The sequence below is a fragment of the Diabrotica virgifera genome, chromosome 1 (assembly GCF_917563875.1).
Source record: "Diabrotica virgifera virgifera chromosome 1, PGI_DIABVI_V3a".
NCBI classification, from domain to species: domain Eukaryota; kingdom Metazoa; phylum Arthropoda; class Insecta; order Coleoptera; family Chrysomelidae; genus Diabrotica; species Diabrotica virgifera.
This window is the reverse complement of record NC_065443.1, coordinates 169,666,711-169,693,860: the sequence shown is the minus strand read 5'-3', so window position 1 is coordinate 169,693,860 and position 27,150 is coordinate 169,666,711. Positions and strand designations below refer to the sequence as shown.

The 27,150-nt window shown below is 31.4% G+C and overlaps 1 protein-coding gene and 1 long non-coding RNA gene across 3 annotated transcripts in view; both read left to right on the top strand.

Annotated features, from left to right (window-relative positions):
• Positions 1-767: 767 nt before the first annotated feature.
• Positions 768-2,637, top strand: LOC126878865 (uncharacterized). Its single transcript, XR_007695842.1, has 2 exons — positions 768-1,308; positions 2,305-2,637. It is a non-coding gene; the product is annotated as an uncharacterized LOC126878865 (long non-coding RNA).
• A 5,557-nt stretch (positions 2,638-8,194) lies between these two features.
• LOC126878850 (death-inducer obliterator 1) overlaps positions 8,195-27,150 on the top strand; it is a 234,578-nt gene continuing 215,622 nt past the window's right edge. For both annotated transcript variants that reach the window (XM_050641744.1, XM_050641743.1), the window contains exons 1-3: positions 8,195-8,503; positions 9,182-9,311; positions 25,153-25,266. In XM_050641744.1, the coding sequence (XP_050497701.1) occupies positions 9,188-9,311; positions 25,153-25,266 (238 nt within the window). In that variant the 5' untranslated portion in view covers positions 8,195-8,503; positions 9,182-9,187. The remainder of the gene's footprint in view (positions 8,504-9,181; positions 9,312-25,152; positions 25,267-27,150) is intronic.

Below are 27,150 nucleotides of genomic sequence, written 5' to 3'. Positions count from 1 at the left end.
TAAAGAAACAATTTTTTTGGCTTATAAACAAATAGAACCCCTCAGAAAATATTAGATTAAATTAAATTAAGTTAACGCTGTTCAAAAGAGCACGGCTTCTGTGTCCTTTTCGAAGAAAAACAAATTGAATTGCGAGGAGTGATTCCAGGTATAACCGGTCAAATTTGACCGGCATTTGCGACAGAGTTATAAACAACAGGATTTTAATCTTTGAACCATTAGATACCTTTTAATTCCGGTCCTCTTTGTACATACAAATTTTCATATCTTCAAGACACTCATAACAAAAAAGATTTATGTCACTGTCACCAAATTATTTAATTATTAATAAATAATTACTTCCCTCAAATTTTGTTCATCAGATTTTGTTTGGAAAACCCGAATTTTCCGAAGAAAATTTCCGTCGAAGGAAATTGGAATAAATTATCAATGTGCAGAATTAAATTACTGTCAATTTTTATGTGAGTGTTTTGGTTTAAAGTTAAAATTTTCGGAGTTATAGAGCAATAATAAAAAAAAAAGATTTCGGAGCGCTAATTTGTTTATAAACAAAATAGCACACTTTCTGTGGACTTTGCACAGCTATATTACTAATATAGGAAATCTTAAGATTTGATTTCAGCATGTCCAGCAATAAAATAGCTGGTAATTAATTTTCCTTGTTTTTTACTAATTTTCCCCGATTATTACCTCACATCTTTCATTGAGTTGATGATTCATGTTGTGGACATTCTCAATTATTATATTTCTAATTTAATACTATTCTATCTAATTCCTCAAAACAAGCAAATTTCAATTAAACCCAGCTATATTATAATACCTTTTGATTTAGTTTTCCTTGCAAGAAATAAACAAAACACATCTAAACTAAACCTAACCTCGCTTTTGGCCATTTGGCCATCATCTCCGTGTCAAATAATTTCGACAGTCGCCATATTGAAAGCGACTTGTTTTTGGTCGAAATTTGATTTAGGCCCGATTGTACATTGGCGGCTTAAGCTATGGCTTAGTTGAACCGGGTTCAATTTTGAGCGTCGGTTTAACTTCATTCGGGTTGTTCAATGCCGAGTTCAGTTAAGCCGAGGTTCATACAAATTTTGGTAAGGTTGGCAACGTAAGGCATGCGTATTCAAAGCAATTCCCGTCAATTCTCGACATAAATTTTCCCGCCATTTATGTATTATTATTTGGTTTTTGTCAATATAATTCTTTTATTACTGTTATTAGTTTAATCGGTATTTTCTATCGTTTAGTTTATCAGTTTAATCAATTTCCTACGTTAAATTTGTGAACAGACCATTTGAATAGGTATTATAAGTATTAGGATATTGCAATGTGTTTATTTTCTTTTTGTAAAAAACTGTTTTTATATAAGTGTTTTTTTCTACACTGGACGCAAAAAAGCCTTCCAATTTCACTTCTCAAAAAGAAATATTGGTATCTTTGGCCAAATAATAAAGCAGAATTGTACAAAATAGAATGAAACAAATAACCCCCAAAATTTTAAAGAAGTTTATCAAAGCCATTGATTGTAGCAGATAGTAAGAAATTTTTATAAATATCTAATAGTTGTTGTATGTATTAGTTTAAATTTCTAAATTAACAAAGTATTCATGCATAAGATTTTCAACCTCCTCCTACGTTTGACAAATTGTACTTCTCATGATTCTCTAGACTATAGACAGTTAGATTTACTACATTTTTGGCTAATGTTATTGCTACTTCTTCTTCTTTATGTAGTATAAGCAAAGGGTTATTAAAAAGCATTGCAATATTGTGTATCATTGATGTTCCAATTACAATTGAATGGGCCTTCCGAATAAAAGTGCCATGTGATTCGTTTTTAAGAAATCGAACAAAAACTGTTAAAATTATAATAATGGTAAATTTATACATTTTAAGGATTAGTAATTAATTACTTCAGCTTAGTACCATCTGTTTAATTTCAGTACTTAAATTACATCTCAACTGAACTAACTTTTCTTCGTCATTGATATTTTATGGACTTTACGGTCTTTAAATGTACCTATATTCTTCTTAATATATTCGTCATGCTTTGACTGGCTGATTGACATATAGTCCATGCCATTAAAAAAGGATTAGTAATACAGTACAGTTATTTACAAACTGTATTAATAACTAACCTTTAAATGTGTAAATTTACCAATATTCCAATTTTAACAGTTTTTGTTCGATTTCTTAAAAACGAATCACATGGCACTTAACAATTGTTATTCGGTAGACCCATTCAACTGTGTCTATGCATTCTGCATTCTCATTGTGCCTCATTAAATAAAATTTCAGCTTGTGATGAAGGATTGCGTAAGGGTGTTATCAGGTTTTCTTGACTCCGTAACCACTATCACCAAAGAAGATACTAATTCAATCTTCACATTCTCTTCTCATAAATATTTAACTGTTTACAGCTATGATTTCAAATTCACTCAAAAATGTTAATATTTGCCTTATTCTAGGGAAGTAGGTAGGTAATTTAAATAATTTTAGAAGGTAAATTAGTTTGTAATTATTATTAAATAAAGTGATAATATGTACCTACATAAGCATGGTACAAATATAATTAATTTAAGATTTATTAATAAATTATGTACATCTAATTTAATAAATTAACAAAATCGTTTTCTACATTTGCTTCAAAATCATTCACAAGTTGCAAAAAGGAGCCTGTTGCTTAAAACCAGTGATATGGGCCCACTTCACTGCACAAAACCTTAATTTAAGGCAATAAAAACCATGTTCTTAGAAGATACAGCTTGGTTCTTGAAATGTCAATAACAAATTTGCCACTTGTTTTCGTTCTCGTTCTTACCTATCTGTTCGATTTTTTATTCTATGAGCAATATTAGTTTCATACAAATAGTGAACAGTGAACAGATATCCAAAATCTTTGCAACAATGCATTATCCTTCCATTTTCAAAATGATTTTCTCTAGACCTACACTGTTTCTGTGTTCTCCTTCCTTCTAGAATATTTACCATTTCCAGAAAATCTTCATTATTAGTTAAATTTTCAATGAGGTTCATTTTTAAGGTGTAAATATTATGATTTCCGTTGACAATGACAAAAATGTGAGGTTAAAAATGCTTGAACCAGCGTTAAACCGCCGAACATCGACCGCTCAGCTGAACCCGGGCTTAAACCGAGCTCAAGCTTAAACTTTGTATGTACAACGCACTTCTTGCCCTGAACTCGGTAATGGCGCTGAGCCGGAGTTGAACCTCGATTGTACAACCGGGCCATATAAGTGCACTTTACATCAACAATAAATTGAACAATAAATTGACCAAGTTATTCAAGGCCAAATTTGACGTGTTCTCAAAGCACAATTTGACATCCAAGTTTGTTCGTTATTAACTTGACGCCAATAAATTCGTGAATTTCTTGAAAGCAAAATTTTCTTGTCCTCAAAAAAATTGAAGGAACTTGGAATAAATGTTGTAAAAATGTCAATATTTTCAGTAGTACCAATGCAATGATTTTTTTATTAGAAGCTTTTGAATGTCGTTTGTTTCTTTGTTTGAGTAAAGTGTTTGATTTGAAACAGAATAGAATAGAACAGATTAATAAAATAAATAAAATAGAGAGATAGAATAGAATAGATATATAGTATAAAATAAACTGAAATAGAATAGAGTAGAATATAATAGAATAGATGTAATATATATGTAGATACTTACTAATAAAGTATTTGATTTAAAACAGAATAGAGTAGAATGTAACAGATTAAATGAAATATATAGATAGATTAGAATAGATATATAGTATAGAATAAAGTAAAATATAATATAATAGGTGAAATGATTGTGAAAAGCAATAGTTTTAAGTACCTAGGATCGGTATTACAGAGTAATGGAGAAATAGATGGAGATGCATGCAGTAGAATTAGGGCTGGATGGATGAAGTGGAAAGAAGCGAGTGGTGTGTTGTGACAGAAAAATTCCAATGAAGCTGAAGGGAAAATTCTATAAAACAGCCACAAGACCGGCTATGATGCGCGGAACTGAATGTTGGGCAGTGAAAAAGAAAGCGGAACAACGAATGCATGTGGTGGAAATGAGAATGCTTAGATGGATGAGTGGAGTGACAAAGAAGGATAAAATTAGATATGAGTATATTAGGGGAAGTCTAGGTGTGGCACCAATTGATGCCAAAATGAGAGAGCATAGGTTAAGATGGTTTGGTCATGTTCAACATCGAGACGTTAATCACCCAATACGAAGAATAGCTGAAGTGCAGATTCCTGGAAGGAGTAGGAGAGGAAGACCAAAGAAGACGATAAGGCAGGACATGTTGGTAAAGGGGATTAACATTGATATGACTCAAGATAGAATTGTGTGGAGAAATGCAATTAGGGAAGCCGACACTGCATAGGGATAAGGCAAAGAGAATGATGATGATGATAATAGGTGTAATGTGTAGATACTTATATAGAATAGGTTTGAAATAGAGTAGAATATAATAGAATAAAGATACTATATACCTACATCCCTAATAGCACAAGGATGTCCTTCACAGACTTTAGGGAGGTCCGTTTTCGTCCAAGGAACGTCCTATTTTGGTCCAAATGTCGCGCTACCGAATGTCTGTTGGACGTCCACTTAAGGTCCGAAGGGACGTACATTGGACCTTAATCGGACGTCCTAGGGGACGTAAATTGGACCTTAACAGGACGTCCTATTTTGGTCCAAATGCCACGTTGCCAAACGTCCAATGGACGTCCACCTAACGTCCGAGGGGACGTTCAGTGAATGTCAATTGGACCTTCATAGGATGTCCCAGTTTGGTCCAATGTCTTGCTGCCGAACGTCCATCTAACGTCCTGAGAGGACCTCCGGTGGACGTCTAGCATCGATATTTAGACCTGTGGAGAATGTATGGTGGGAAATAAAAAATATATTTTTAAGGAACTTATATTACATCTTATATTAAATTACAATTATTGGATATTACATTATTTACATTAAATTACAATACACTTCTCCAAGAAATTAACGCACCACCTTAAAAATAGGGCATTTTTGATGTCTCGAATTTTCTAAACCTGTTGTCTCATCTGAGTGATTTTTTTATAATATAGCCTAGGCTATAGGTTACATCCTTAAGCTTGTCATGCACTGGTAGCTATACTGTAATATATGTATATTATATCATATCGCTCTCTATAGTAATGAGTGAGCCTGCAGACAGGGAACTAATGGTTCCGTATGTGCAGGCTCACTCATTACTATAGAGAGCGACGTGATATAATATATATTACAGTATAGCTCCCCGTGCATGACAAGCATAAGGCAGTAACCTATAGCCTCAGGCTATATTATTATAAAAAAATCACTTAGATGGGACAACAGGTTTAGGAAATTCGAGACATCAAAAATGCCCAATTTTTAAGGTGGTGCGTAATGCACTGTATATATAGGTAAACTTATATACAGGCTGTAACAAAAATAAAATTTTTGTGTTTATTTAGTTGGCTATCTATTATAGTGTACAATCATCTAGAATATTTTGAACAAACTAAAAACATGAATATATCATCGAAAAAATAATAAAAAGGTCTTAAAATGCTTGGTTAGATATTAAGATCTAGTTAAAAAGAAACCAAAAACTGTATATTTTCTACAGAACGTAGATTATGAATTTTTAAGCCAGCTAATCCCATTTATTATACAGGGTGTCCCGAAAAGATTGGTCGTAAATTAAATCACATATTCTGGGACCAAAAATAATTTGAATGAACCTAACTTACCTTAGTACAAATATGCACACAAAAAAAGTTACAGCCCTTTGAAGATACAAAATGAAAATTCGATTTTTTCGAATATATCGAAAACTATTAAAGATTTTTTATTGAAAATGGACATGAAGCAATATTATTGCAGTAACATCTTAAAGAAAAATTATAGTGAAATTTGTGCACCCCATAAAAATTTTATGGGGGTTTTGTTCCCTTTAACCCCCCCAAACTTTTGGGTACGTTCCAATTAAATTATTTCTGCGGTACCATTAGTTAAACACTGTGTTTTTAAAACTTTTTTACCTCTTTCTATTTTTTCGATAAAGCTCTTTTTATCAAGATATGGCTTCTTTTTAAAATGGTTCAAAATATACCTAAAAATGTAAATCATAAATAAATTTTCATATTATTAGTCTCTACAATCGTACTTAACCATATACAAATATGTGGTGGATTTGACAAATATTCAAAATATCACGATAAAAACTGACTTCAAAAAAGTACTAAGAGGCAAAAAAGTTTTAAAAACATTGTGTTTAATAGTACCACAATAATAATTCAATTGTAACTTACACAAAAGTTTGGGGGGGGGGTTTAAACGAACAAAACCCCCATAAAATTTGTATGGGGTGTCGGGTGTCCAAATTTCACTATACAGTGGAACCTCGATTATCTGTCTCTCTATTAACTGTTAACCATTTTGTAAGAGACTAAAAACTTTTTTTACAGTCACCTCCTGTTTTCATATGATATTTTTTGACATGTTTTGTAGTAAATTCAATTATCTATTTACTACAAAACATGTCAAAATTTACATGTGAAAACAGATGACCCTAAAAATGGTTTTTCGTCTCCTACAAAATTCATGAAAAAGCAGATAGGAGGTATTGTCACATCACCGACGATATACCAGAAGTATATGTGGCCATACCAAATAATACATCCTTGATAAATATAAACATTTTTATTGCACAAAATATATATATTTCTATATATATATATTTTTTTCCATAATCATCACTACGATGATGATTCATTTGTATTGAATTGTACATTGCAATTCTCTGATGTTTGGGAAAAAGGGCTTAAGTCAGAATTGCACATCGATAATGTTTTGATGATTTCTGGACCAGAAAAATCGGCTCTTTTTATTGGTACATACAGTTTAAGTCTGCAACACTTTTTTTATGGTCCAGAAATCATCAAAACATTATTGATGTGCAATTCTGACTTCAGCCCTTTTTGCCAAACATCAGAGAATTACAATCTGGTCATAACTGACCAATGAGCAATTTTAATTTAACCTAAATTACTACTGTTCCTTAAAATGAAGAGCTTACCCTATAGAGTCTCTTATCTAATCTAACAAGATCGTGCACTATTCTAACATACACAGGCACACAAGCACTACGCTCTGCTTTTCACTATCACCTATCACTCAAACTAGTTCAAAAGGCTTTGTCCTCTTCAATCTTCTAGTTTGTCCAGTAGTAGATATCGAGGAGCTGGATTTCCTCAATATTCTCATACTTATGAAGTTGTTGTTGCTCATGACCTCCTGCTATCTTCTTGATGACTATATTATCCAGGTTCCATTCCTAGGTCTTGATATTTGTTTATAAAGTAATATCTTATTATGCATCGACAATGTGGAGTTTCTTCCAACTAGTCAATACACTTTTTATAGGTATCTTTCTTTTGCCTTTCATAGCCACAACAAGGCTATAATACGTTTCCTTCCTGGTTTTTTTGTAGACCACTTTCAGCTGATTCTAAAAAATTAAAATGAATGGTAATTTTTCTATTCTTTACAATTAAAAATCAAAAGAAATAGGAAATAGGTACTACTATTTACAGGTAATAATATGCATAAATAATTCGTTTCCTAAAGAATACAGAAAATTGAAAACGTTTTTATAATACTTACATAATTGTTTAAACAAAAGAGACCCAGCCAGAGCAAAACTAACAGACAGAACTGCAAAAAAGCCACTAATTTCCATTTTCCCACCCCCTTATCTTATATGCATTTTCCAATCAAAATTTTTAGGTTGTCATGAACATGAAAGACTCAACCTCAACAAATAATAATAAACAAAAAGCTCTACAGCTCTACTTCCACTTCCCGCCAAATGGACACAGGTTGGTGACACTGAATTCAGGCCAAATAAATGAAAAAATAGAACATGAATAGAACAATTTTCTTTTTCGTCAATTTCTTCACGTGAAGTTTATAACGAACAAACTTAGATGTCAAAGTGTGCTTTTACACGTCAAATTTGGCCTTGAATAACTTGGTCAATTTCTTGTCCAATTTATTGTTGATGTAAAGTGGACTTTAGAATCAGGGCCTTGGTCCAACAAAAATAAAAATGGTGTTTGGTGTTCTGTGATCAAACATAAAATTGAAATTGACAACGACAACTGACATTGACATTTGTCTTCCTTATTTCCTCCATCTTTAGCTTGGTGGCGTTGAGCTTTAAAATAAATCCTCGCATTTGCAAAACAAGATGGATGTTACAGCGTTTAAATTACTGTTAATTTCTTCAGAATTAGTTTACATTTACTAATAAGATTGAGAATTATGCTTTACAAACAGTGTGTGTTGCGTAACTATGTGAAACAAGAAGTGTAGTGCTCATAATATATAAAACCGGACTAAGATCGATAAACAAACAAGCGTAATTGATTATTAAAAAGCTCGCCCCCCAACGTGAACGTGGTTTTGTGTAATTTTCATATTCTAGGTATTAGATGTTGATTGTTAGATTTGTGTAAATCAATAGACATTAAATACATCAATGTAGTAGCCCATTCAGGGCTTTTAATTTTGCATGTTAGCATTTTGGTGGATAAATGAACCTGTCATATCAAAATTGTTATTCTTTATATAAATAAAGGCTTCCTCATCTACGTTTTTCTTTATTTATGTTCATGACTTATTCATTAAATCTATTGTACAACAAAATACCACAATCAGTTTTTTTTAACAAATGCTATGAACATTTTCTCCCTTTGTTTAATAAAAGCCTTTTATTACAAAGAGGAATATTTGAAATCCCTTTTCCCTTTATATTTCAAAAGAACTTATTTATGTTTCCTATATCCATTTCTTCATTCCTCATGTTTTGTGTATTCCTCCCAAACTTCATGTACCTTAGTCATTTGTTTCTTTTTGATAACACAATTGGTTTATGATTTATTTTTCATATTCTATAGTTTACCTGCATTTCATGGTTTGTATGTATTTTTCCTGATTTGGATTTACTTTTTCATGTTCTATAGCTTACCTGTGTTTCTTCTTCATGGTTCTAAGATCTGCTCGTTTTGTTTATATTTTAAAAGAAAATGATATGGCAGGTTATTGGCAAGAAAATGATTATGCCATTGTTGAGACAATCTTCAAATACTTAAATCTGTTTTAGATTATCATGGCAAACAGTGTAGTTAAAGTAACAGATCTAAGGGATGAAGAAATAAATGACAGCTTAATGTTACTTGTTGGTGTGGATGGTACTGTCACACCTGATCAAGAGACAGTTGAAACATATTTAAGTGAGTAGATTTCATTACATTAACTAATAGGATTTTAAAGACATATATTAAGTACTAAAAGTTTATAAACTTTTTTAAAATGGTGTAAAAAATAAGAGTAATGATAATAACTAAGTAAATGAAATAAAGATTTAAATTTGACATTATTTAATGTTAATCATCAAATGTGACATTTTAATTAGTATTGATGATATGATTAAAGCAAATTATGGTTTTGTGAATATTAAACAAATTTTATATGAAGTAAATAAGTGAGAAGTCTATCAGTCAGTAATTATAATTACATACAATACTTTTATTTTTGTGTTCCAGTAATGTTTCACCATATCAATGCTAGTGAATTTTTTGCATCTTTTCAAATTATTAGTTGGAAGCGAGATGGGTATGGAAAATAGTAAGAGGATAGAAAAACAGAATAGGACATTGATAAAATTCAGAAAATTTGTCAAGTTTTTGTAATTTCAATAAGTTTACTTCAATAACTTTTAATGGTCCATTAGCAAAGAAAATACTTTCTATTTTTTTGTTTGCTTATTTGAGGTTAATTTTTTTTCCTGAGAAGCATAGATATAAAATATAATACCTAGACTGCACGCTGCCATTTAAAACTAAGTGACGATTGCGACAGAAAACTGGAGGTATTAGGTGGGAATTTTCCTTCTACTCGGAGGAGTTCATCAAATCGGTGACAGTGGGAAAGTAACGTGATCTATAAACCCCATCGAGACTTCCCCCTTAATAGCCTCAGTTTTCTGTCACAATCATCACTTAGTTTTAGATGGCAGCACGCAATGTAGGTATTAAATGTCTATGGAGGGAAGTATGTAGCAAAACTGAATTCTCTAAATGATTGTAAATTAAAAATAAAATGTAAAACCAATTTTGAAACCTATATTTGTTATTAGTTAACACTTTGACGGACATAACGTCTATAGAGTTGAACAATTATACATATTATGACAGTGCAATAATACAGAGTTTGTGATTGGTGGTGTTATGTTCGTATTTGGTGATTACAACTTGCCTAATGCAGCATGGGATAATGATGAATATGGTGTGTTGGTGCATTGTCCTGATGGAGATCCTGCGGTGGATGTAGCACAAGCTTTTGATTATTTGAAATTCTTCCAAAATAACAATGTCCCTAACAATCGTAATGTATTTTTAGATTTAGTTTTTTCTAACGTTAGGGAACTGAATGTCATCAAAGTGGGAGATCCACTTGTTGATAAAAGTTTACACCATGTAGGAAATGAATGTTCCATAGCTCTCAACCTAAATGACACTAAAACTACAAAATTGATTTATGAAGATTTTTTTATGATTTGGAAAAATATAGAACATCTACTTTTCCTAAATGGTTCTCCTCAGATCTAAGAAAACTAACAAGGGAGAAAAGGTATGCGCACCTTTTTTATCTTAACAATCATTCTGACACTGAGTATACGAAGTTTTCAAGTCTTAGAGCTGAATGTAAACGTTTATTGGTAATATGTTTTAACAACTGTATTGGAGGGATTGAGTCAGACCTAATTAATAATCCTAAATCCTTTTGGAAGTATGTTAATGACAAAAGGTCAGGTCACAATCTTTACTTAGTCTACTACATTTAGATCTTAAGTTATGAAAAATAATAAAATCATCATAATTGTTGAACATCTTATACCTTTTTTGATATTTTTTCTTTTCTATTATTAATTGTTTTAACTCCGGTCTAAACCAAACTGGAAATGTACTTGTCTTACATACTTTTTGAGGAACAAAAGAATTTATTGCATGATTGATAATATCGTAAAATTTAGACACAGCGTCTTCAATATTCAAAGCCTTTAGTGACTCCCAATTTATTTCCGACAAGAAAAAGTTCATAACGATGTAATCACCGTTTTTAAAATCATAATATGACTCTGCATACTTTAAAGAATCACTGTTATTTATTATATTAACATCAAACATTACACCATTGTGGTTAAGGGGGTTAGGAAAAATTAAATCAGCAGCATTTACAATACTCAACTCATTACAATTAGAAAAGATAAGTCTAAAATTACATTTCTACTATTGGACACAAAATTATTTTGAAAAAGGTTGTAGAAATTATAGCAATTAACCATAATATGTAAAGCTGGTGAATTTGGTGGATAGTTCAATAAACTAACTCCTAAATTATCGTTTGTCCACATAACATTCAAGTGTCGACGAGTGGATAAAAAATTACTTAACGGGTCGTAGTCAAAGGGTGAAGATTGGTAGTCATCTCTCCGATGAAATAAAAGTAAGCTCTGGAGTTCCTCAGGGTGGTCACATCTCCTCTTTAACATCTTTGTTAATGATATAATTGACTGCTTTCATAATAGTAAGTGTTTAATGTTTGCTGATGATTTAAAATTCTGGAGAGTTATAGAAACGATTAGAGACCAAGATCTGTTACAGGAGGATTTAGACTGTCTACATGCCTGGTGCATTCAAAATAGACTTAATTTAAATACCAATCTTTCATAAGTTTTACACATAAGGTTGGAAAAGTTGAAACGAGTTATTCTGTATGTAACCAACCACTCAATCGTGTTTCTTCCCTTAAAGACTTAGGTGTCATTATGGATGAAAAACTTTCTTTTGTAGAACACATTAAGGCTATGGGTACATAATTCACAAATATTTTATGTGTATCCCTACTTTTTCTGTCTTTACACAGCAAATTACGTGTAGTAAAATTCACACTGGTATGGATATGTAAACATTACTAGAATGTCATTCTACTTGAAAATGTCATCATTAATTTAAAGAGATGGCTTTTGAATGTTCTTGGATAACTGTTATTTTTATAATTGCAAATTATTAATTGAGTTAATAAATGTGATAATTTTTTCACTAACTATGTATTCAGGGATCGTAATAATTTATTTGTACAACAAAAACTAATACTCAATCGAGAAAAGAGGAAAAGTGTTAAAGTGATTTTTTAATAGTATATTGTTATGGAACGCTTACAATTTTGAACATCTTTAACAACAAAATACTTGGATCACAGAATATATTAACCTGATGTATTCTCTGCTTGGATCTTCCACAAATAATACACAATAAAAAACTTTTTATTAAGTTCACGTCTTAAATAAATTATTTATCAAATACACTATATATCAATAATATTTAATCAATAACTTAAAATATTCCCGATGCAATGTCAAATATTTAAAATTGTCACTGATTGTCAGTGTCTGACTGACAATATATGCTGACATATTATATTATATTATATTCGGCTGAGTGCGTTGTAAGACAAAGATAGATTTGGAAAATATTACCACGGCATTGTGTTCATTTTTTTCGAATCCTGAAAAAACTAATAAATATTTTTGAAAAATTTAAGCGTAGATTGAAAGACTATATTATTACCGAGGGCCGAAAGTCCCTTAGAATAAATAAAAAGTTTATTTTGAATAAGATATTTGAAATTAAAAATCACACTAAATTTTCTCTTAGTTTTTCACCCCTGTAACTTATTTTTTTTTTTTAACATCCCATTTATTTACAATCTGTAATAATGATTACAATAAGTAAATTGTTTAACAATTAAAAGAGACTTGCAGGAGACTGTCCAGTGACAATAACCTATAAAATCATAATTTTAGTACTTAACAAAATTATTTGTGACTAATAAATAAAACCCTATAAATAAAACTCTATAATAAATAAAATATTTTTGAAAATTTAAAATTTAAAATCTTGTTCGTAGATCGCTTGGAGTGTGGCGCTTTAACCTTCTGTTTGCCTGGGGTCTCATTAGGTTCTTTGCTAGCCTGTTGGGGTGGTTTTGTAGTCGGATGTCGTATTTTTGGGCGTAACTGGCAATTTCTTCTTCATTTGACAGTCTTCATTTGGAGATCACGATTGATGTGTTCATTGGGCATGTACCACGGTGCATTTGTGATAATGCGCAAGGTTTTCGATTGGAATCTCTCCAGGATGTCGATATTGGATCTCGACGCAGATCCCCACAGTTGGATACCATAGCTCCATATTGGCTTAATCACTGCCTTGTATACTAAAATTTTATTGTACAAACTCAGTTGTGACCTTTTTCCTATCAGCCAGTACATTTTATTGAGTTTCAGACCCAACTGTTTTCTTTTCGTGAATATGTGTTTCTTCCACGTTAATCTGCGGTCCAAGTGCATACCTAGGTATTTTACGTCATCCTTTTGTTGTAGTACTTGATTATTTATTGAGATGGTTGGGCACGTATCTTTTCGATTAGTGAACGTTATATGTACTGACTTGCTTTCGTTTACTTTAATTTGCCATGTTTGTAACCAGATATTTATACTGTCGAGATTTGTCTGGAGCAGTTGTGAGGCGATGTACGGGTTTGAGTGAGCTGCAATGATTGCTGTGTCATCTGCATATGTGGCTGTGATGATGTTTTGGCTTGTAGGAAGATCTGCTGTGTAGAGTCGGTAGAGAACTGGTCCAAGGACACTACCCTGAGGTACTCCAGCGTTGATTGGATATAAGTTAGTGCACTGATCTTTAACTTTTACAAGGAAATGGCGGTCGGAGAGATAGGACTTGAGGATTAGAAAGTAGTTGAGAGGAAGGACTTTTCTTATTTTGTATAGCAAGCCAGTGTGCCAGACTTTATCAAAAGCCTGCGAGACATCCAAAAAGGCTGCAGAGCAGTATTGCTTCTCTTCTAAGGCTTTGTTTATGGAATTGCAGACTCGATGAATTTGCTCGGTGGTAGCATGTTGTTGTCTAAATCCAAACTGGTGGTTGGGTATTAGCTGCTTTTCCACGAGGATTGGCTGTAATCTGTCTAGTAAGAGTTTTTCAAAAACCTTTGACATCACTGAAAGTAGACTGATAGGTCTATAGGACTTAACTTCTTCTACAGGCTTGCCTGGTTTGGGTATTAAGATGATTTGTGCCACTTTCCACAAAAGGGGATAGTAACCAGTTCTTAAGATTGCGTTAAAAATCTGTGTCAAATATTGCACGCCTTTCTTGGGAAGTTCTTTTAAAATTCTTGCAGTGATTAAGTCGAACCCTGGGGACTTTTTCTGATTCATATCTGTTTGGATTTTGTTGAAAACTTGTTTGGCTGTGAATTTCTCCAACGGTGCTTCTAGTTGGTATGGATATTCTAAATACAATTGAATATTATCTTCTGCATCAGAGTTGTTGTTTTGGGCATGTGGTTGGAACACTTCCTCCAGGTATTTGGCAAAGACTGTAGCTTTTTCGTTGTTACTTTTAGCCCATCGTCTGTTACTGGCCCGGATAGGCGGATTAGAGAGTTGTGGTCTGTTAATCTTTCGTGTTGCCTTCCATAGCGAGTATTCGGAGGTTTCCGTAGCAGATAGATTTTGTAGATATCGTTTTATGTCGTTGTTTTTATTGTTGTTTAACAAAGTTTTTAGTCGCGCTGTAGCTTGGTTTAATCTATTTTTATCCTGGGGTGCACGGGTTCTTTGCCATACTTTCCTTAGTCTTCTTTTTTCTGCGATTTTTTCTTTTATTTCGTTGGGTAAATCTTTGTGTATGATTGTTCTTGGTTGTTTAGGTGTTGACTGCCAGCCAGCTTCCTGAATTATCCTATTTAATTGATTTACTGCTTCGTCAATTTCGCCATCCGATTTTAGTAGGATGTTTAGGTCCAGTCTCTCATCAAGGATAGCCCGGAATTTAATCCAATTGGTATATTTACTACTTAGATATGGTGGAGGTTGTGTTTCGAGGATATTCGTAGATATCGTGACCAAGACAGGAGAGTGGTCGGATGAAAGATCGAAACAAGATTGTGCTGTCTGGGATTCAAGTGGTATTCCTTTAGTCACACAGAAATCAACCAAATCTGGAATTTTGTTTGTGTCTGTGGGCCAGTATGTGGGTTCGCCAGTAGATATGTATTTATTTATTTATTTATTTATTAACGGGATAAACCCAATACATACAAAATACAATAAAGCAGAGCTTTTGTCATAATAATGAAAATATAAAATTTAGATACATGTAAAACTACAACTATAAAACACAAACATAAAAAATAAAAAAGAATATAAATTATTTGTAAATGATGAAAACAACTGAATTAACTATAAGAGTTAAATCTATTTAATTTTTTAAATTCAAAATTCAAGACGCCCGAGTTCTTGTTTAATAGAGGAAACTGAAGAACCAAACAGATCTATTACATGACTAAACTTGTTTCCATACAGGGCCAATCTACTAATTGGTGCATATTGACCATAATTTGTAGCATGTCGTTGTTCCCTGAATATTTGTGGATTTCGTGTCAATCTAGCAGGTATATTAAAGTATACAAGACTTATCAATTCTTCGGAGTTAATAACACCAGAGATAATTTTGCGAAGACAACAAATATCCAACATGACTCTTCTGCGTTCAAGAGTTTGTAAATTTAATCTCTTTAATATATTATCATAAGTATAATTTCTAACTGTTAAACCCATCTTAAAAGCTGCGAAACGTAAAAATTTGTTTTGAACCTTTTCAATATTTAGGATTTGATATGCATAACTAGGTGACCAGATAATAGAACCATATTCAATAATTGATCTCACGATACTGCAATATAAGATTTTTATTGTGTGAATTGACAAATCTTTTGATGAACGCAATACAAAACCCAACATCTTAAATGCTTTCGAAACAGTATGGTCAATGTGAGAGTAAAATGTTAATTTACAATCAAATATTATACCCAAATCCCGAATTTCGTTCACACGTGTGACAGGAGTATTATTAATAAAATATTGATGGTGAATAGGCGAATGGGATCTAGCAAAAGTTATTAAAAAGCATTTATTAATATTAAGTTCCATATCATTTCTACCACACCACTCATAAAAATCATTTACTTGTGACTGAAGCTGAAAAATGTTATCCTCATTATTGACAGTCTTATATATTTTAACATCATCAGCAAACATTAAAAAGTTAACTTCCTTAAAAATAGAGTGAACATCATTCAAGAACAGATTAAATAGAAGGGGGCCACAGTGGGAACCTTGCGGTACTCCAGATGTAGCTGTAAAAGCATTAGAAAGAAAACATCCTATTTTTACACTAAAACTTCGATTAGTCAGGTAACTTTGCATCCAATCAAAGAGACTTCCAGAAACACCGTATGCTGTAAGTTTTGCAAGTAAGATATTATGATTGACCTTATCGAATGCTTTAGAAAAATCAGTATAGATGGAATCTACTTGTAATTTGTTTTCCAAAGCAATAACAATGTCATTCTGATAAAGAAGTAAATTAGTTACTGTAGATTTACCCTGTACAAAACCGTGTTGTTCATTCACCAGAATACTGCCGAATTCACAAGTAAGCTGCTTAGTAACTAAATAATCTAATAATTTTGGAATTGCTGATATAGTACAAACTGCTCTGTAGTTTTCCACATTTGACTTTGAACCAGATTTAAATATAGGTTTTACGTAACTTCGTTTCCAGCAATCAGGGAAAACCCCTTCTTGCAAAGATTTATTAAAGAGTATACACAATGGCTTAGATATAGTACAAACACATTGTTTTAATAGATAGTTAGGAATGCCATCAGGGCCAAAATTTAGTTTAGGAGCCAAATTGTGAATACTCTCAAAAATAGTATTTATGTTAAAAGAGCATGAACTCATGTTACCAGCATTTTCAAATTGATATTGTGGGGGGGTAGTATTATGGTCAGTGAACACTGTAGAAAAAAATTTTGCAAATAAATTCACAGCTTCCTCCCCAGAACTACTTTGATCATCTCCTAAATATAAATGGCAAGGTACATCATAATTTTTTTTGCGACTGTTTATATATTTCCAAAAAGTGCCTGGGTCATTATTAATTCTAAATTCAGAATCTCTAACATACAAATTATAACAATCTTTACTCAGTGTACTACATTCAGATCGTAAGTTATGAAAAATAATAAAATCATCATAATTGTTGAACATCTTATACTTTTTATGATATTTTTTCTTTTCTATTATTAGTCGTTTTAACTCCGGGCTAAACAAATTGGAAATGTACTTGTCTTACATACTTTTTTAGGAACATAAGAATTTATTGCATGATTGACAATATCGTAAAATTTAGACACAGCGTCTTCAATATTCAAAGCCTTTAGTGAATCCCAATTTATTTCCGACAAGAAAAAGTTCATACCAATATAATCACCGTTTTTAAAATCATAATATGACTCTGCGTACTTTAAAGGATCACTGTTATTTATTATATTAACATCAAATGTTACACCATTGTGGTTAAGGGAGTTAGGAAAAATTAAATCAGCAGCATTTACAACACTCAACTCGTTACAATTAGAAAAGATTAAGTCTAAAATTACATTTCTACTATTGGACACAAAATTATTTTGAAAAAGGTTGTAAAAACTATAGTAATTAACCATATGTAAAGCTGGTGAATTTGGTGGATAGTTCAATAAATTAACTCCTAAATTATCGTTTGTCCACGTAACATTCGGAAGATTAAAGTCACCAGAAATAAAAACCTTAGAGTAGTTATTGTTCATTAATATAAAATCAAGGACATTACAATGATCTTCGTATATTTCATGATCAGACCGTGGCGGTATGTACACAGAGCCAAAAATAACTTTCTCTGTTCCAATATTAACTAGTACAAAAATTTGTTCAATTTTAGTATGAGGTATAGATAGAGCAAAACTGTTAAATTTTTTCTTAACGGCTATAAGGACACCGCCACCTCTTCCCTTATCTTTAAAATGATCAAAATTATCACGATCTGCTCGAAAGATATTATAATCAGAATTCAAGCCCAATTCTGAATCAGAATAGCTATTTGTCAACCATGTTTCAACAAGTATAATAACATCATAACTCGAACATAATACACTTAGACTAAAATCTATCAACTTCGTACGCATGCCTCCCACATTATGAAAATAAACAGATAGCTTTGAATGATTTAAATTAGATTTATCCCTACAGATTAGTTTTTTTCTTTAATAGGTAAAATTTTAGGAATTCCATGTACATACTTGGTAGTCAGATTTGTTTCACCAGCACTTTTTTTTATTTCCAGTTCCTTCCTAAGTTCATTTAAATAATTTCGCTGACTGATAGTAAGATCGGAGCTAACTCTAATATTTAAGGTAGGCTAACTCTATATTTAAGGTTGTTGGTTTCCATTGCCATGTATAATTGCCTACCTTTCGGAGTTATTAGCCTGGATCCCCAGTGAGTGTGTTTTGCGTTATAATCGCCGCCTGCTAGAAACCTGTTTCCAAGTGTGTTGAAGAATTCTTGGTATTGATTTTTGGCTATAGTATGTCGTGGTGGACTATATATTGCAGTTACTGTTAAAGGACCGTTCCAGTCTTCTATGCTAATACTTGTTGCTTGTATATAGTCTCTTTTAAACTTATTTAACTCGTGGTGTTTTATAGATGTAACTTATTAAAATAAACATTATAGAAGTTCTCAGGGACTTTCGGCACTCGCTAATAACGTAATCTTTCATTTTGCGTTTAAATTTTTCAAAAATACTTATTAGTTTTCTCAGGATTCGAAAAAAATTAATCCCCATTTGAATAGCATTGCAGCCGAAAATACGTACCGATCCTCTTAATACTATTTCTGTAAAGGCATCTAAGTTTATAGGTTTTGTTATGAGAAAAATTGGTAGCAAGTGGTAGCAATGAGATTGGTTTATTGCTCAATTGTTAGATCCTTGTTGGAGTACTGTTTGGTAGTTTGGTCCCTTTACTATCAAAACCACATCCATATGGTCGAGAGGATCCAACATAAATTTTTACGTTACTCGCATTTACATCTTATCTAACTATAGTTAACCATGATTACTCAACTGTAGAATCCCATCTCTCTCTACTTCCTCTCAGATTACATCGTGACATCTCTGGTGCAATCTTTCTACATAAATTGATTAACGCACAAATTGATTGTCCAAGTATCTTGAACCAAATTGATTTTAATGTTCCCTATCGGGCCCTGCGCTATCATAAAACATTCAGTGTCTCTTACCACAGAACATCCTATGGTTTTTCTAGCCCAGTCTATAGGTATATGGGATTATTGAATAGTAGTAATGTTGATGTTTTCAATATTTCATTGGATCAACTGAAGAGATCTCTGGCTTTATGATGTTCATTGTTGTAAAAACGTCTTCATTATTGTTAATACGTCTTGTTAAATTTAGTGTTATATGTTATATTTGTTACATTTTATATTTTAGGTAAATTGTGATTGTTTGTATTATTGCATTGTATCTTAGGAGTACTACTTTTATTGTGTTGATGCTAGTTATTATTATTTACTTTATAATTATACTATTAATGGGGTTTTCCCATATGATTAATAAATAAATAAATGTAGCGCTCTCTTATGTTAAAGCAGTTTTAAAGGATTTAGGAGTAATATTCGATGAAAACTTAACGTTTGTGGATCACATTAACTATGTGACAGCAAAGGCTTCAAAAGTATTGGGTTATATACTTCGCAGTTGTGCTGATCTTTCCCTTAATACAATAAAGGCTGTTTACTCATCATTGGTTATATCTATATTAGAATTCTCCTCTATTGTCTGGTCACCATTTTATAATGTTCATGTTGTTTGTCTCGAGAGAGTTCAAAATAAGTTTTTAAGATTTACAGCGTACATATTGGAATATAATGTTATTGAACTAAACCACAACTACACCATCATCTGTAGTGATCTCAATTTGCACTTCTTAAAAGACCGTAGAATTATAAATGATCTAGCTTTTATTTATAAACTATTAAATAGTGAAATCAATTGCCCTGATTTATTAAAATTAATAAACTGTAATATTCCAAACCATGATCTGAGAAATAATAACTTGTTCCATGTACCTCATCATTCAACAAACTATGGTCTTAACTCACCAATAGATAGAACTTTGAGTCGCCTGAATGATTTGGACATCGATCTATTCTCTTCTTCCAGTAGAGTATTTAAAAACCGACTAAAATAAATTTTTCCGGTCAGCACTTATGATGTTTAATGTTTAATATTATATTTTCACTAGATTTGTTAATTTTTGCCATGGACAATGCTTTTGTATTATGTAATTTATTAATTTTTTATTGTCTGTAGTTAGTTGATTAATGTCGGTTTATATTATATTATTATTATGTATTGTCACTGCATAACGTGAATTGTGTGTATGTTAAATTTAGTTTTATTGTAATGTACTTACTACAGTTTTATGCTGTCACACTTTCATTTAATTCGTTTAATTTTATTTTTTGTTTTTTTACTGTTTTACTGGACTTTACTACTACTACTTTTACTTCTACTTATTGTTTATATATGTATATTTTTTATGAAATTGGGGAAACCCGTAAATAAATAAATAAAATAAGTAAATAAATAAAAACAAAAAATATACAGACTTAAAGTACTTTATTGCTTTTCAAAATATTTGTCCACTAAGATCGATACACTTTTGCATATGTTCAAATTAATTAAAACAGTAGTTATTCTAGTCTTCAGTTGACACCTGCAAAATTGCTGTTTTAAAGGCATCGATGCCGAACAATATGTTTTGTAGCTCCAAGAACTCTATTGTCTTTTGGGCAGTGTGAGCACTTATATTGTCCTGATGTAGCATGATTTGCCATTGTGTGTTGCATTGTCGGAGTTTCTCGATAACTTCTGATAAACAAACGTTTATATAACAATCAGAAGTAGCTGTTCTTTAATCTCCTAAAGCAGTTGTTGCCATATGACCAGATTTTGACACAAAAGTTGTGACCATTTTCTTTGACACACTTCTAGAACGGATCACTTTTATTGGTTTTTCCTCATGAAACACCCACCCAGCAGATTGGTATTTATTTTCCAGTAGGAGTAAATCCAAGACTCATCGACACTAATAATACAGTCAAACCTCCGTTAACCAAATCCTTTTTAACCAAAACATCGTTTAACCGAAATGGCTGACAGTTTCAATAATTTCGTCAATAAAAAGTAGATTAAAAAAAGCAATAAAATTAAGGAAAACGAATATGTTTAGAGTGTTTTTTTAAGAAATCTTTTACTTTCTTTTTTGTTTTACTTTGACAACAATGTTTTTCAGCTATATCTCTTCAATACTATGTAATTTGATAAAAGAAGAATACAAAAAACAATGTTATTTTTAACCGAAATTCTTGTTATCTGAAACGGTATCCCCCAATTATTTCGGTTAATGGAGGTTTTACTGTAGTATAAACATTTTTTGAGATTCCGTTGTTGAACAGTTCTAATGTTTTTCAACACCAATTGACACAAACTGCTTTTTGCTCTTCTGCGATCAAATGAGGGATCCAACAGAAACCAACCTCGTAACACCCAGTTCTTCATGTAGGATCTTTTGGATTGAGGTCTTTGAAATGCCTAAAGATGTCTGTATCTCCCGGTATATTGTATAGCGGTCATCCTTAATTACATGATGAACTCAATGTTTTGCTGTGTGACTGCTGTTTTGGGGGACCTGGCCTGGATACGTTGCTGAGACTGGTGAGAAATAGTTGACTGGTATTATGCTTCATTCCCAAACACAAAAAGCATTTCAGTGAGACATTGCTGTTGGGATAATCCTCTCCGATAAATTTAAAAGAATTATTTCTTGAAAATGTGGAGGACACTGGATTTTGGATTGGGGTAGGCCTATGTTTAAAGTTGGATTACTTAAGGCTGAAGAAGAAAATGTTCTTGGCTAAGATCGATTTTTCAACTAACTTGCTTATTTCAAAAATTCACTGTATCTACAAAACTTGTATCACAATAATTAAACTCTGGATTTATGTCAACAAAACATTGAGGTTACATTATTTGTATCGGAAGGTTTTATTGGTTGCTCCCTCAAAGAGGCTATATGCAAAACTAAAAGACAATCCTCGTATACATTAACATGTTAACTGCCAATCTATTCTGGGTAGGTTTTAACTAAGAGCGGCTTACTGTTTTTGAAATATAAAAGGCCCTATCTAAACGCACGAGAGCGTCTTCAGCTTAAGTCATGTAGCAGCAGGCCAGCGCATTATCGGCAAGGAACGTGTTAAAGTTGAAACATGGAATATCTTTTGTCCTATATATAGTCTGGGCTGATTATCGGAGAATAGGCCATTTTTGGGAAAAGTTATTTACCAGCAATTTTATTGCTGGAATGGAACCTTATGATTATATATATTAATAATATAGGTATCCAAAGTCCGCAGATAGTGTGCTACTTTTTTTATAAACAAAATGGCGCCCGAAAATCGTGTTTTTTTCAATTATTGCTCTATAACTCCGAAGATTTTAACTTTACAACAAAAACACTCAAATAAAAATTCACCGCAATTAAATTCTGTATAGAGATATGTTTTTCCCGATCTGCTCCGACCATGTAAGTATCTACCAATAATTAAATAATTTGGTGACTTAAAAGCCTTCTTGGTTTAGATTGTAGTTCCAGAAGCTGGTGAAAATTGAACGAATATTTTAGCAACAATTCAATTGTTAATTAATAATTTACGGTCGCAATAATAACCAAAATAATTATGATACACTGATCAAACTTTGAAATCTTATAAAGATGAGATGCCTATTTAACATTTTGTCGACAAAATATAAATTTTTTATTTTTTTGCATAATCTTTAAATGTTAAAAAAATAGTTATAAACAAATTAACGTTTCTCAGAAAGTTTTTATTATATTCTAATTTTAAAAAATAGTTAAAATGCGTATTTCAAATATCTTGAAAATTAATGCTTTAAAACTTTTTTGCAACCATTTGCAAAAAAGTTATGAAACAGCAAAGTAAACATACGATTACTACGTTGTTTATAATTTTTTTTAATTCTTTCAAAGCGTAAAAGTGAGTTTAAAGTACAAGCTAATTATTTACAAATTTCGATTATTAGTTTAATGGTTATATTTTAATTAAAGATTATAAATATATTTTTTTGTAATTTACACGCGTGAAAGTAGACTAATACAGTACTGTAGCTAAAATTTTCACTCGAAGCTACGCGACGACCGCCGCGCGACCTACACTTAATAAATAAAATTGTAGTATTATGTATGCTGCGTGTCAGTCGCTTCGAGTGAACATTTTAGCTCCGGCTCTATATCAAGCCTACTTTCGCGCTAAAAATTACAAAAAAAAGTATTTTTAATCTTTGATTAAAATATAACCATTGAACTAATATTTGATATTCTTTGTGAGTAATTAGATTGTACCACAGACTCACTTTTAAGCTTTGAAACAATTAAAACAAAATATAAACAACGGAGCAATCGTATATTTATTTTGCTGTTTCATATTTTTTTTTGCAAATGGTTGGAAAACATTTTTAAAACATTCATTTTCAAGACCTTTGAAATACGCATTTTAAGTATTTTTTAAAATTAGAATATAATAAACAATTTCTGAGATGTTAATTTGTTACTATTTTTTTAAACATTTAAAGATTATACAAAAAAAAAATGAAAAATTTATATTTTGTCGACAAAATATTAAATAGGCATCAACATCTTTATATCCTTTCTAAGTTTGATCAATGTCTCATGATTATTTTGGTTGTTATTGCGACTGTAAATTGTTAATTAACAATTGAATTGTTGCTAAAATATTCGTTTAATTTTCACCGGCTTCTGCAGTTATAATCTATACCAAGAAAGCTTTTATTTCACCAAGTTATTTAATTATTGATAAATAATTACTTGCCCAAAAAATTTATTTGAAAATTCGAGATTTTGTTGGGAAAACCCACATTTTCCGAGGAAAATGTTCGTCAGAGCAAATCGGGAAAAACATGCCTCTATGTAGAATTAAATTGGGGTGAATTTTTATTTGAGTGTTTTTGGTGTAAAGTTAAAATCTTCGGAGTTATAGACCAATAATTGAAAAAAACACGATTTGGGGGCGCCATTTTGCTAATAAAAAAAGTAGCACACTATCTGCGGACTTTACATACCTATATTATTATATAGGATCATAATATTCGATTCCAGCAATAAAATTGCTGGTAAATAACCTTTCTTTGTACTTTACTAATTAGACCAGCTATAACCAGGATAACTATTTTTTTTTTCAAAATTTAAAGATTATGCAAAAAAACGAAAAATTTATATTTTGTCGATAAAATATTAAATAAGCATCTCATCTTTATAATCTTTATAAGTTTGATCAATGTATCATGATTATTTTGGTTATTATTGCGATCGTAAATTGTTAAGTAACAATTGAATTGTTGCTAATTTGTTGAAAAAAATACGATTTGTTGGCGCCATTTTGTTTATAAAAAAAGTAGCACACTATCTGCGGACTTTTCATACCTATATTAATATATAGGATCTTATAATTCGATTAATGGTAAGTAAGTTTTCTATGAATTTTGCTAATTAGCCCAGAGTAATAGATGTGTTTAGCATGTTGACTGCCACAGAAATCTGCTCTAAATTGACAAATTTATTCAATCACATTATATTTATTATAAGATAACTTTTAATTGGTATCCTAGAAAAGAATCCAATCTATGTGTTATCTCATGGTTGGCATTCAATGTCTTAACAAAAATAATAGAGATATTACTAAACACTGATACACACAAATTACAAATATACATAAAGTAAGAAATCAAAAAAAAAACTAAAAATGGTGATGTAACTTCTTAGCGTAACTCCTAATATTCTAATTTAGAGTAATAAAAAATAACATGCACAACAGAAAATATTTCTGCTGTTACAGCAAAAACATTTTTTTCTATTTATCTCACATAATTTTTTATCCCATGACATCGCAATAAATTATTGTAAATATTTTTTTAGGGCAAAAGAATGGATCTACTGACTTACAGATTGTAAAATTGAAAAGTTCAGAAAAGCAAGGTATCGACATTACGGTTGACAATGTTACTTATGTACCTGACATAGTAAATGAAGGTTGGTATTTATAATTTAGAATTATTATTTCATAATCACTGAAAAAGATCAATTTACATATTTATCTGATTAGGTCCTGATTTTTTTGTCATAAAGTACCAAAATGTTTTGTATCTTTCTCTATCCATAATAAATCAATAACATTGAGCTATTCATTCATTTTGAAAATTTCGGAATAGGAAACATACAACACAAAAGTTCCTACCTTACACTATTAACTGCTCAAATCTTTCATTAAAAAGGAAGAATTATTGGAAATAGTGGGAGTGTATACTAAACTCATAAAATTTTGTGGAATTTATTTCTACAAAATATTTTTATTTTGTACAATAAATAATTTTCTCATTTGTTATCAATACATTATAATGGTGTAATTAAATAATTATTGATTGACGTAAGTTTATGGTTTATTTAGGTAATACGGTGAACAATTAGTATCACTAACAGTATCTAGAGAGAGAACTAACAGTATCACCTACAGTCGAAAAAATTAAAGAATACCCATGAACGATCACATCAATCACTTATTTTGTATTTTCTGTCATTTTCTATAAATAACAAACGTTTGTTATAGAAAAATGTAGCAAATACAAAATAAGTCATTGATGTGATCGTTCATGGGTATTCTTTAATTTTTCCGACTGTACCTTGGTTGTAATCTAAATGAGAACTGGGACATAAGCAAAGAAATTAGAATACTTATAGAGAAGGTCAGAGCTGAATTCTTTAAGATAAGAAACTTTTATGCAGACACAATATTACTTTGAATCTGAAAATTAGATTAGTGAGATGTTATGTGTTCTCTACTCTTTTGTACGGTGTCGAAGGTTGGACTTTAACATATACACTTCTCAAGAAATTGGGAGCCTTTGAAATCTGGGTATATCAGAGAATCCTACGAATAAGTTGGGTGGATAGAGTTCATATTGAAGTTGTTTTGCACCGGATGGGAAAAGTCACGAAAGTCGTCAGAACAGTTAAAAATCGAAAACTTGAATATTTTGGCCATGTTATGCGACATCCAGACAGATATAATATACTCCCTTTAATAATTAATACAAGGCAAGGTAGACGGAAGAAGAGGGCCAGGTCCAAGAAGAACGTCATGGCTTAAAAACCTGAGAGAATGCTTTAACAGATCCTCTGCATCCCTTTTCCGAGCTGCCATCAACAAAACTACTATAGCCAATTTGAAAGCCAATGCTCGATAATCAAGCACGGCACATGAAGAAGAAGAAGTAAGGTTTATGTTATTCATGTCTGTTTACTAATAATAATATTGGATATGAGCAGGTATGTTTGGTTGTGTAGTAATTTGTAGTCACGTCTAGCAACTTAACTTCCAGAAACAAAATTACGAACGTCACTAGACAGTTGTGTCTCAGATTAGCGAATCGACTTTATTGATTTTTCTAGGTTTTAAGTAAAAAAAAAACTTTATCATATAGTTGTTAGACATGCAGATGATTAAAATATCACATGTTGCCCACAACAATAAATTGTTATATGCTATACTGTGTTTTTAAACCAGGAGTAAACTCAAAAGACAGATTCACACCCAATAATGTCACTAGGAAAAATAACTAGATTCATCTTTTATAATCAACTATTCTAAATGGGAAATAAGCCACAATTAAAAATATATGATTTTTTATTAACCTTTCTACAACCACATTGGATGTTGTTGTCAAAATACAAAATATTAATAAATTAATCAAAAATGTTGTTGCTTAGTAAAAAATTCTTCTAATAAATTTAATTTATAACGACATCCGATATGGACGCCGAAAAGTTAATAAAATCATTTTTTTAGTTAAGTTGTGGCTTATTTCCCTTTTAGAGTAGCCGATTTCAAAAATGCCACAAGGAAATAGCTTCAGAACA